This window comes from Dicentrarchus labrax, unplaced genomic scaffold, assembly GCF_905237075.1.
Source record: "Dicentrarchus labrax unplaced genomic scaffold, dlabrax2021, whole genome shotgun sequence".
Classification (NCBI taxonomy): domain Eukaryota; kingdom Metazoa; phylum Chordata; class Actinopteri; family Moronidae; genus Dicentrarchus; species Dicentrarchus labrax.
In genome coordinates this window covers 12,942,832-12,955,751 of record NW_026136712.1, presented here as the reverse complement: position 1 = coordinate 12,955,751, position 12,920 = coordinate 12,942,832, and the positions used below count along the sequence as shown (strand labels likewise).

At 37.9% G+C, this 12,920-nt stretch overlaps 2 protein-coding genes across 2 annotated transcripts in view; one reads left to right on the top strand and one right to left on the bottom strand.

Moving 5' to 3' along the window:
• nrg3b (neuregulin 3b) overlaps positions 1-12,920 on the top strand; it is a 184,637-nt gene that overhangs the window by 92,652 nt on the left and 79,065 nt on the right. Inside the window, exon 2 of the mRNA XM_051418151.1 lies at positions 371-506. Within this exon, the coding sequence (XP_051274111.1) occupies positions 371-506 (136 nt within the window). The remainder of the gene's footprint in view (positions 1-370; positions 507-12,920) is intronic.
• gfra1b (gdnf family receptor alpha 1b) overlaps positions 1-12,920 on the bottom strand; it is a 265,359-nt gene that overhangs the window by 191,307 nt on the left and 61,132 nt on the right. The window lies entirely within an intron of this gene.

Below are 12,920 nucleotides of genomic sequence, written 5' to 3'. Positions count from 1 at the left end.
CAAAAGCAGAACAATACTGATAACAATAAGTAAACAAAAGCATGTTATTGCGGTCAATAAAATGCATTACACCACTTAGGTTTCTCTATTACGTCAGGTCGAAGTTAAAATCTTTATGCCAAAAATGCAAATTTTACTCAGTAAGTAATTAATAAAGTTGTTCCTAGGGCTATCCAGGGTTTCTGGAATCAACTGTATTTTTAGAAGTATAACGGCATGCCATGTGTAGTAGCACTTCAAAGAAATTAAAGAAATGGAAAACGCTTTGATTTAAAATGCAAAGTTGAAAGAATGAGAGAAACTACCTTTATTTCAAGCTTTTCTGTTCAGTTGTAACTAAATCTGTCTCTCTGTCTTTTTCTGTATATAGCCGTGGCCCCCACACTTCCTAGTCTACGTTCAGAGGTCTTCAAGCCATGTGTGGAAGACAAGGACCTGGCCTTTTGTCTAAATGAGGGAGAGTGCTCCATCATTGAAACCGTGGCTGGGGTTCACAGACACTGCAGGTGAGTGGGATGGGGTTTGTCTGTTTGTGTGTGTGTGTGTGTGTGTGTGTGTGTGTGTGTGTGTGCGTGTGTGTGTGTGTGAAGCATTCGGTTTCTTTCTCAGCATTGACGTTTCCTCTCTTTGCCCTTCCTTCCAATCACTAACCTTGGGGTCATTTTCATTGAAGCTGCTTTTTTTTCCAGCCTGACAGACTGTGTTCTTAGAGTGATGAAACACAGGAAAATCGTTGTGCAAATGCACCTAAAATGAACTGAAGATCTATAATTACCCAAACCACCGAGGGACAGAGGGATCAGAAATGCTTTGGCTGCATTAGATGCAGCTGATTCTCTGATCCACACAATCAAACTACACAAATAGAAAGAAATGCTTACATGCAGATCCAACTAGGGAGCACATATGGAGCAACTGTCCTTAATGCGGTCAGACAAAACTTTGAATAGTGATAGCAGTCTTATAAAATGGCCTTCTCCTCATGTATTAACCTTGGTGTAAATGCTGTCTCATATGACATCTTTGGTATGATACGCATTTTAATGGTAGGTGTAAAAGAAGGGGCTCTTGCAAGATCCTTCTTTGATCTTACTTAAAAGAAACAGATTTTTTTCTGCAGTTCTCTTTCCTTTTTATTTTTTCCTTTTGTTCCACTCAGGCAGTCACTCACACCCTGAATGTCCGACAGAATAAATACAGTTAGCTACTGTAAATATACCCATAGTGGACTTGGACGCATAATGTGGCAGGCATAACTAAAATGTTGTCAATTACTTGGATTAAATTTATTGAAGAAACAAATCCAATCCTTTCTAATGCCTTTGACAACCTATTTGTCTGCATTAGCAAGGCTATACCATTTATCTGTCATGCCACCTAGTTTTGTTTCTCCATATTTATGACAGAGAGAAAGCAAACTGTTTTTATCACTCAAAATGGAAAATAGAAAGTGATTTAGAAGAGGGAGAAAAGTGAAAGTGGAATATATGTACAACAGAGAGTACATAAAATACTGCTTATCAGTCTTTTTGTTGCAGCATATTCAGTCATTTGTTAGGTATAATTTCTATGGCGTAAACCAATATTGACTCTAGATTTGTGTTTTTATTTTACTGCGAACCAGACACATGAGACAGTCTGCTAGGAAAGCATGCTTGTGTATTACTAATATGCATGTGATCATATGTGCATTACAGATTTATGATACATGCATACATGTACAATTGATCAGTGGATGCAAGTTCTTGGTTGGACCTTCAGCTTCCCTCTTCTTTGTATGTTTCTGCATGTCTGCTCCCCCTCGTGGCCTGATGCACTATCCACCTCAACTCTGCAATCACTCTGATATATCACTTTAAAAATACATGACAAGAAATTTTCTCAGAGGGAAGAGTTGTGCTGAATGGTGCTGAATTGAAAAACAGCTCATTAGTACACCTACCTGGAATTAAAGGGCCTAAATCTTCATCTAAAAAAGGGGTGCATTATAAATGATGCATGACTAAGTCAAGCTTCCTAGAAAAGTAAATGTTGAGCAAGAGAAAGTTGAAAAACAGTCAGGAAATGATACATTTACATTTTTGGTCAATAAAACAGTCACATGATTTTTTTTTAGCAATTGCAGACAATTAATCATATTTACTTTAATGTAATAATAATAGTTATTTGCAAAGTCTTGGAATTCATTTTTTTGCATAGATTAGATAGATGGATCAATTTTGGTAGTAACCAGGTATAAAAAATTAGAAGATTATATTCAACAATACTGATTTGACTATTAAACTCTTAATGCTTAAACACTCTGGGAATAATTCAGTTATAGGAAGTAGATTGGCTATTTGTCTCATGTCATTATGGTGGCCGACACAACAATTTAGAGCGTCCCATCTGTGCAACAGCAGCTTCAAGAAACCCTGAAGACTAAGTAGCAACTACCCTCTGGGCTATAATTAGTGACAGATGAATGACTACATATAGAACTCAGGAAAGACAAGAGGCCCAAACCTAGAACCAATTTCTCTTTAGCTGAGTGCCTGTTGTTTGAAAGAATGATTATGGGTCTGTGAATGCTTTTATTGAAAGGTTGTTTCTTCTGCTTGAGATGAAGTCCAGGCAGGAAGTCAGAAAAATATGATCAATTTACTCAAAAATCACTGTGGTGTTGATGAGATTTTCAAGAAGCGCTTTTATTGTAATCAGAAAATTTGATAATTTTCAAGATATCTTGGAACATGAGATTGAACCTGCAGGCTACATTAATGCTGCGTTTAAGGATTTCTACCCACTAGGGGGCAGAAAGTCCCCAAAACAATCTACTGAACATCAAATCTTATAAAAAATAAAATCGTCCACATTCCACAAAATTATTTTATTTAGATAATTTCAAGAAATTTGGAGAGACTTATACACTATTAAATTATCTAGTTATAATTACATAGTAAACTGTTGAATAAATCCATGATTAACTCGCCTTTTCAGTCTTGTGTGGTTCACCAGCTCCTGAGAGAACTGTCTCTTTTTGGCTTGCTAAATGTTCGACTCTCCTCACCAGCTATTTGTTTACTTCGGATCATGCTGAGCAGGTAGTGTACAGTCAGCTTGTGTGAGGTTGTTTGCTGAAAATGGCTGCCCACTGTTCTATTTTTTGGGGATTCAACCATATGGACTGACAAACCAAAACAATGAGCTGAAAGTTGCTGCTATACCCTTACTATATTCATACTTCGCTGTACACAATATTATATCTGTTCTTCCTGTCAGAGATGCTGTGCGTGGTGATAAACCGAGATTGCGTCCATCCACATTTCTGGATTTCTGGACTAAAAGGGAAAACGTTGCAAATGATTGCACCAAGGTTTAGGGTGCTGGAGATATTGCTGTTGATCAATCATCCCTTCAAGCAATGCCAGATCAGCGTCCTCATGACAATAACTGCTGATCTCTTCAGTCTGTTCTAAAGTACAGAAAAGTAAAGGCTTTAACGATTGCTGCCTGCTTTGACGTCATCGTCTGCTCCAGGCCACAGTGCAAAGAGCATAATAGATGGTTGGATGTTTTCCACCATTAGACAAGTAAAGATGTCACAACAATCTTTAAACATTTGAATCATTGGATGAGAACACAGTTTTGAACTTGGGAATCAATTTATTTTGTTATGAAACATTTCCTTTGCTCCCCTCCTCCTTTTCCCCTCCCCTCTGCCGGATGTTCATGTTTGCCAATGCTAATAAGGCTCCCAAAATAAACATGCAAATGTGAGTTTAAGACCTACTTCCACATCAGTGCTGTAGCTTATACACTAAGTACAATAAATGTACGAGAATTCAAAGGTCCTATGGCTCAACACATGAAGGCCCAATGACATAGAATTATCACTGTATGAATGTAGACTGCATTAAAAATTACACTATTCTTGATCAAGGACTTTAAAGCTAAGCCATTACTTCAGTGCCCTGCCAAATCCCCCAACATGCCTTAATCTGATTAGTAGACAATGCCAGTAAAATCACTTAAAGTTCAAACCAAAAATATTTTCTGCCTAAGACACCTTACTTGAGTCAGGAAATGTCAAATGTACTAGAAGTAGAATTAACATTATTTTGGACAGTATGTATTATATGCACATGCATAACATTTATTTAAATTAAATAATCTTTAAATCGTGAGACGTGGTATTTCCTGTAAGTGCAGAGATTGGAGAATACAATCTCATACAGTACATCCTCAGATGAGGGAAATTACTTTAATAAGACAAACTTCTAGCTTTAAAACTGTTAGTGCCTCCATTATCCCCAAAACCTCCATTACTGCTACAGTATGAGTCAAGTTCCAAATGAGAAGTAATTATATATCAATGCAGCGTCTGCTTACTTCATAGAAATCTAAAAGTAAAGAACTGGTCACACCTGAAATATTAAAAATCAGTTGTCACACACAGAGCAAATCACAGAGACTTGTAAATCTCAACATCGCCCTGTGTAGATGCAGATTGGTATCATATCTGCCTTCAGGAGCAGGAGAGACATGATTTTGACAACGTTTCTGATAGCAAAGGAAAGACTAAGATGATGACACACTTTTCTTTGGCTCTGAGATGTCAGACTCACTGAGCGCACAAAAGTAGAACGCATATATTCTATGAAATATAAAAAAAGCCAAAGGTGGAGGAATACATTATCAGCAGGTGTAGTAGATCTGGCCGTCATACCCAATCATGTCACTTGTTTTCCTATTCTTGTGTTCAGCACCGCATACCTCCGACAGTTTTGTGATTGTGAGTCTCTAATAAAACCACCACTAAAGCTTCTCCCCAAGGGGAAAGTATGTCCTTGTGCCAGAGGTAGAAAATCGCCACGGGCAGATATACGACACCTAGAATTAAATTAACATTGGAAGAGATAACACACGTTCTTGTGATCATACACAAACTGTTGCCCGGTGTAGGAATTCAGTGTTAATACGTGAAAAGACAAAAAGAACCTGCGGCAGACTGTTGGGACACTTTGGATGTGCCAATGCAGCATGAACCTGCCAGTGCCTGACTGTGTCATAGAGGATATGTCTACCTCCACAACTCGCTCCATGCATAATATTGCACGCTGGGGTTAAATATCAATCACAACACACAGTGTATTTAGTTGTGACTAAAATGTTATATTGGCTTAGAATTGTCAACAACAACATATCCACAGAGAGTTTGTATAGGATTTGTCCATGGCATTTGTTTTTGCACTTTTGGTATCATCTGTATTGACCTGCAGTACATGGGCAAATTATGGTAATTATTAATACTGGGATGTCCATGTTGAATAATCGCTACTGACACAAAACGTACTGTTCCACTTGAGCACAGCAAAGTTTATGGAAATTCACAGAATTTTAAATGTGTATTCTATTTCTTTTTGAATCAGTGTTAAAAAACAGTTCCATGTGGAGATGCCGGGAGGTTAATTGGTGGCGCATGCATTGGTTAGTTCTGTATCTGAGGGCTTTGAATTACAGGAGGGCATGTGTGTAATTCAGTGAAGCAGAGCTTGCCACTTAAAGTTAAGAGCTGAAGACAAAATAGGACCTTATGGCCTCTGATAATATCTTATGGAAATAACTGCGTTGTAATTGATCATTCTGCATGGATGCCCTTCGTTCAGCTCAGCTCTTATTGATGATACGCCCCAGCCCGAGTAATGTTCTTTCTGCATTTTTTCAATACAATTATTTCTAGCAGGTTGTAGTTTGAAAATATTGGACCTGTTCAGTGATGCAGGTTTTGACTTTGATGTGAGAGCTTGGCAGTATCAGTCTGACATGTGCTCAGCAAACCAAAAGCATGCAGTTAACCACGGTTGGAGGGCATTGTAGAATATATTAGTTGGAATGAGGGTGCACTGCAACTCTGGCCACCACATACAGCACCGTGTTGCGTTTTGGTGACACACAGCAAATGGTCATTACATTCAGGTATTGAGAAGATGTACATGTTTTACCCAGGGCATTCAATACAGGGCATGCAATACAAACGAAATTTTGATTGTGGTATGTGGAGCTCTTTCTTTTTGTACACAAATAACATTTGCTTACCTTACTGTATGCCAGTTTTATCAAACCAGTGTGTTTTCTGCAGTAACATCATCCCATGTTGCAAAGCCTTTTTATCTTGACTTAAAGGGAAAAGATTTCTCTTGCAAAAATCAGTAGGAAAAATGGTTTCCCTTCACTGAAAATCCTTGCCTGCTTTCAACAGAATGTTTCCTAACTTGTATGGGCATTGTATCAACACACTACACAGAGGCTCAGTTGTGTTGCACAGATGATGCAAAGCTGCTGCAAGTTAGCTTTATAGTTGAAACTGCTTGATGCCACCTTGCCTAAGAGAAACTTAAAGTGGAAATTCATGAATTGGATCTTGTATTGTGTATATTGGTACAATTCTTCGTACCCAGTAATCCATTATTGTGGGTTTTGAATATTTTTCATTCTGATTGATATGTAAATCATAATAATAATATTAAAATGCAAAACTACTATTCCAGACCTAAGTTGAGAAGAGTGTTGCATAAGAATTACACAGGATGCAATTTGCATTTTAAGCAGTGATTTTAACAAAGACTGTTTACCATCTTAATTTCTGCTAGTAGAATATTTGAAAGCCTTTATTCTAATTTGATGATATTGCTACTATCAAGGACTTATGGGCATGTACATGAAATCACTAATATCTTAAAAGTGATTTAAAACATGTAACTATTATTTAAAAATTGATATAATGATCCTGTGATAAAGGGTGTTTACTTTGTATGAAATTAAAAAAATGACAGCAATGCAAATTTTGCGTTAATTACAAAGCAATGGAACCTATTAATGACAATAGAGATAGATATTAAACCATGATGATTATACAACATGTCAGGCTTGCCCAATAGTTAATTTATGTTTGACCACGCCTTTAAATGTCCATACTTTTTATAATGGTTTTAGTCTTCATTCTGCTCAGCATGGAGGAGAAATCACTATCCTCTGTGTGTGTGTCTTTGTGGATGTGCGCGCATTAAAAGCCTGGCAAAGGTAGCTCGTGTCTGATATTACCATGGTAACTTCTTCCCTCATTAGTAGAGGCCAGAAGCAGAAAAAAATAGTTGTTGACTCACTTATAGTGTTCCTGCTATGGTAGTTACATACAAATGTTCTATCATCTCTTGTCCTTTGCATTATATTTTGTGCATTGATCAGACTGATTGATCAGTCATTAAAATAATTGCCACCTAATGGTATCGATGACTGCTATTGTGAATAATTCATAAAAAAATCTGCACATTTGATTGCTTTATCCGAAGCTATGCTGTCATAATATATTATATCATATTTAAATGAACATTGATTTGTTTTATGTTTGTGTTTTCAAAACCCATCTGTGTGGATGGATAACTAGTAAAACCACTATTTCATAAGCAAAGTGCTTACGCTGTGTGTGTCTTTATCTGTGTGAATGCCTTAGGGGACATGTTCATCTACCCTGATGAAGAAGCACATGAAATTTCACAAAAGGAATACAAAAAATCTCTGCAATTCTCTGGTCCCCATGAGAAAAAGACCTATTTCTATTGGTAGTTTGCTGTAGGGTTAAGCTTAAGGATAGGCTGAGAGTGCCTGTGTGCGTTTGTCTGTGTCTCTATGAGCCTGTTTATGTTTTTTTCCCAGGACCCATGAGACGTTGACAGCAATATTAACAGAATCTGATATGACAAAATGAATCATATAAATGAAGACCACAACCTCTTAACTTTCCCTTCCTGTTTTTCTTCCTCTCATCTTCCCTTTTCCTACGGGGAGCCAGTTCAGCGATTAAATTGTCACTGCACCGTCAGACCTTGACAGGCTGCACTAATCCACGATGCTGTCGCTCCTCGGCTGATCCATCCTGCTAGGGAGGACATTCTCCAGGCTTAAAGCCAATGGGCCATGTCCCCCACTACCCCACCCGGCTGCTGTATGAAAGCAACACAATTATAAACGTGGGAGCAGACTTACCTGTTGGCAGCATCCCACGACAGACCCATCATCTTGCCTTGGAGCTCAGTACAGTTGGCACATTAAGTTTCTAATTCAAGTTAATTAATTGAAAGAAAATCTATTTACCCTAAATATTACATTATAGTCTCCTACCTTTTTTAAAAATACGTAAAATGAGTGATTTTTTGCTTCTTTAGAAAATCAAACATTATTACCTGCTACTAATACATACATATAACATGACTAATTTCTCCCTCCATGCATCTTGGTTCTTTCATCATTATATTTTACACTCTGCCAGCCTGTCACAAACACTGCAGATGAAAGAATCACGTGTCCATATTCAGCTTACAAAGGCTGCCTTGTTTTTCAAGTCTTAATGAGCATGGTGCGACAGACATGTTGTCAAGAAAATCCGCCATGCCTGCAGACAGTTACAGCTTTCACACAGTGCTGGTCTAAGATTTATTGTTTTACATACATAGACATAGTACATTAATTAGCTGTAATTTGATGCAGTGCATTCTCATTTAATACAATATTACAGTCCACTGTGCCTATAAATGATAAAACCTTCAAAGTCAATAATGTCACCAATAGGAATTGGTATTTTAAATATGTACACATTTCCAATGGGAAGCTTTTTAGCCTAGCTTGCTAACTAGGCTAGTTAGCCTGTGCAGTAAGCTTCTACTTAAGTAGTTAAGTACAAATGTAAAAAAGCGTAAAAGGTTCAGTCGCTAGCATTATGTGTGCTTATTGATAAAGTGGGAAAAAAATGTCTTGTATCAACATTTGTAGGATATAGCCTACATTCTGCAGCCAGAAGCTCACCACAGAAGTTGTCAGTGCATCTCTTACATGGGTGTATTATATGAACTGGACATCGGACTCCAAAATGGCAGCCATTTACTTGAATGAAAATTGACTAGCACACGAGACAAACATTTTCTCCCATAACCTGGTTTGCTTCTGCATTGTACTAATGCACATGCACATGCACAATACTGTGTCTCCCACTGTCTCTGCTCGGTGTGATGTCACATACATAAAAAAAGGGAAAGTTTTGCCAGTATCAAACCTTCATAGTTTAAAACATATTAAAGAGTAATAATTTACCTTTATGGGAAGAATCCTTTTAAGCAGTGGATTTTCTTTGTTGCAGGACTGTGAGTGGACACTGGGGCAAATTGGCAGTAGAATTAGTGGTGGTAGCACTGTATCCAGCACTCTTAATACGACCATGGTCTCCTAGCAAAGCTGGCTCTCAAATGACAGACACACACTGTTATGGGAAAGGCTCACCCAGGAACTTGAAGCTCGAAGCTGTTTCCACAAATATGTCCAAAAATGGTTTCAGCCTGTTTTGAACAATACATTTGCATCATTATAGAAATATTTCCTCACACAAAAACAGAATTACAGTTCTACTTTAAGATGAATCCAAAGGACTGAGCACTATTGCCTTTGCGCTATCATACTGGGTGTAAAAGAATGAAATCTTGGAGAAAAAAAAGGAAAAATATTTCTTTCAATTCACATTACCCACCTAATTAACAGATTATACTTGACTTCGTTTTTCACCATAGAGTGTAAAACATTTTCTCACTGTCAGCCACATTTACAAAGTCACATGTCTTTAGAGAAGTGTGCCCAACCAAATTTGCATAGCACTAAGAAGATCACAGAGAAGATGACAGACACACCGACATGAACACACAGCATCTCTCTCCACGTTCTCTACCCCACATCGAATACAGGCTAAGACTTTCGAGAAAGTAACGACAGAGCGTTTGAGTGTAACCACCATGACGAGACTGCATTGGATTTGAAGGCAGCAGTGCAGGCTCAGTTAGTTGCCTGCAGCACTTGTCATTTCATTGTGAGCTCAGCTGGTGAAGGATAACAGCTGCTTCTCATTACCGATGTTTAGACTAAATGATTTTCAGCAGTGGACACAGAATAGAGACCATATAGCTTCAGTATTATGTTTGAGCACAGAAAACACTTTGAGAAAAGACTTTGATATCTCTGTAGCCACCACATGCAGATGGGGTCTCTGGAGGTTTTCTCAAGGACTGCCTACTAATTCTACTACTCTGTCATTAGGATGAGAGGAGCAGACATAAGAGGGAATGGTTCGATGGGGGTTGTGATAATTAAATGTAATTTTTTGCTAATAGGGATACAATATAAGGATAAGGATGTAGCTTCCTCTTATCTCAGGGGTATCAGATGGTAGAATCTCTCAGATCAGGAGTTCAAGTGCAGTGTAGACCTTGAAACACACTGTGTGCAAAGAATTATCTTCTGTACTCCACCAGAGGGAGCTCCACTGATTTCATCAGGTGGAAACTTCATGAGGGAAGAGACCTTCTTACATTGAGCCCCTTTATATTCTGCTCAGGGTTTTTTGGGTTGCTGCTCTATTGGAGCATATTGGCAAGCGGGTGATAAAGCTGAGGTGTTAATAATTCTGTGGATTCTTAAAGTGTACGATGTAAAGTAACTTCTGTTTACATGTAAGGATATTGTTGTTTTTCATGAACTTGCTGTGGAATAATAACTAATTAGCCTTTATCTAGGAAATTTAAAATTATGAGCCTCTGTTCTCCTTCCATAATACTGCCAAATTCAAACTCTCCATCACCTCCCCCCTGACATTCTCGCCTGTCTTTCACATTTTTTTTCTTTTCGTCAGAAGTGAAGTACAGTAAGACCCAGAGCCTTTTTGCAGAATCTTTACCGGCTTTATCTGAGCCGCAGCTTGTACATTTTATCCTCAGAAGGGTGTCAAATAAGATAAACAGATCAGTTAGTTGGGAAACACAAGCCAGCGGATTGAGCAAAATCAGGAAAGAAGAGACCACTCAAACAAAAGATAGAAAACGTAGGAAAAAATAGAAGAAATATGTGCAGTTGGTGCGGCTTAACCAAGGTGATACTTCATCATCAAATGATCTGACGTGTTTCTTTATTTTTCCTGATATCTTTGTTCTACTTGGCGTGTTTTCACAAGAGGGTTTGCTTTGGTGTTGCACCAGGAGAACTGTCCATGTTTATTGACAGAACGGCTCCTGAATTGAATTACAATTTAATTAAGTAAAGTAGCAAATGAAAGGAGACAGAGGGAGACAGAAAGAAATCCCATTGTTCCACCTCAACCTGTCTCAGGCGGAGATCAATTACTAAGCGACAGACTAGTTTAATCCATGTTCTTGGGAAAACAACAAGCAAACCAGGGATAAATATTCCTTTGTCAATACAGATAGATGTTGACTAATAGAGTGAGGATGAAAGAGTGTGAATGCTGAAAGAGCTGTTATAACCCTTAAAGGTAATTTGAATCTTCTTTAACGGATCTATGTGTCGGATTTAGTGGCATCTAGCTGTAAAAATTGCAGATTGCAACTAACTGTACACTACTCACATCTGTATTTGACAACGTGTAATGTGATGGGCTGTGAAGTGTGTAGGAGAAACTACAGTGGATGTGAAAAACACAAAAAGGCCCTGTCAAGAGCCAATGTTTGGTTTCTCCATTCTGGGCTACTGTGGCAACATGGCAGTTCAAGATAGAAGACTCCATGGAAGTAAAGTAAACACTCCACTGAAATGCTGGTAATATATTTCAACTGATTATCTTTAATTATTATTTTAAGTCAAAAATGTCTTCTTTTTAAAAACCCAATGAGTACATGGACCTTACAAACAGCAGCCAGGACTGCTGATTCACACACATCCGCTGGAACCACAGTGAATTTCAATTAAGCAGTCTGTCATGCGACACCCAGTTCGAGGCTAAGCTATCTTATCTATATGCAAATCTCAGTTCAGGGAGCCCTTTTTAGAAAGATGTTCAATGTATGCATATGTTTTGTATATGTCATGACAGAGTACTTGACAGACGTGGTGGTGTGTAGTGAGTTTATAAGAAGGCGTGTCTTCAAGAGTGATGTTTTATGCTGCATTGATGCATATATATGGGAAGTCGAAAGTACAAAAGAGGTCTTATTCTAACTTCATGCGCTGTAGATGCTAGGGTTGGAAATACAAGGACAACAACAACGAATTGACCATTTGCCCGCACTTAGTTACCATTGCCTGTCAAGTCCTCCATTCTTTGATTCTTTGTTAAAGACTTTTCATTTCTAGCCATCAACAATATATTTTACTTACTTAAATTACAACTGTTACTAGCAGATATTGTTAACTACTAGGTAGCTAATTAGGATACCAGCTGAGTTGTTTTAAAATAAGAATCTTGTTAAAAGGGTGTTAAATATGCACTTCATACCTACATACATACCTTACATATAAGACAGAAAGCTAAAGCTATGTATCCCAGTCAACAACCTCACCAGTTAATTTGTGGAAGACATGTAGCGCCAAATAAGGAGTCAACATTGTTCTTGTAGTGCACTGTAGAGTTAATTAGTGCTAATATTAGATAAATTACACAGAAATACATAAGATAACACTGTTTGGCTGCTTAGCTTACATACTTGTTATTTATTAGCTATTTTGGCAGCTTATGAGCACCAGAAAATATCCTTAATGGACTAACTTTGCTAAACTGACAATAAAATCACGACATGCTGGAAAATAACCTTAATGCTTATTTAAGTAATACTTGTTTAGAATTGAGTGTTTGGGCAGACATGTATGTTTGACTCTGCATCATTAATTGGGGATAGAAAAAAACACACCTCCTGAGAAATTAAAGTGCTACTTTATTTTCATTTTACTTGTTGAGAGTGGGAGATTCTGAGCCTGACCTCATTAATAGAGAGAAACTCAGAATTAAGCCTGTTACGAATGATCTCTGATGAGTAGAGACACTGTAGCTAATGCTCCATGCTCTGTTTGACCTCTGCACAACCTTTGGCATGGTAAATAATGAACTGAGCAAT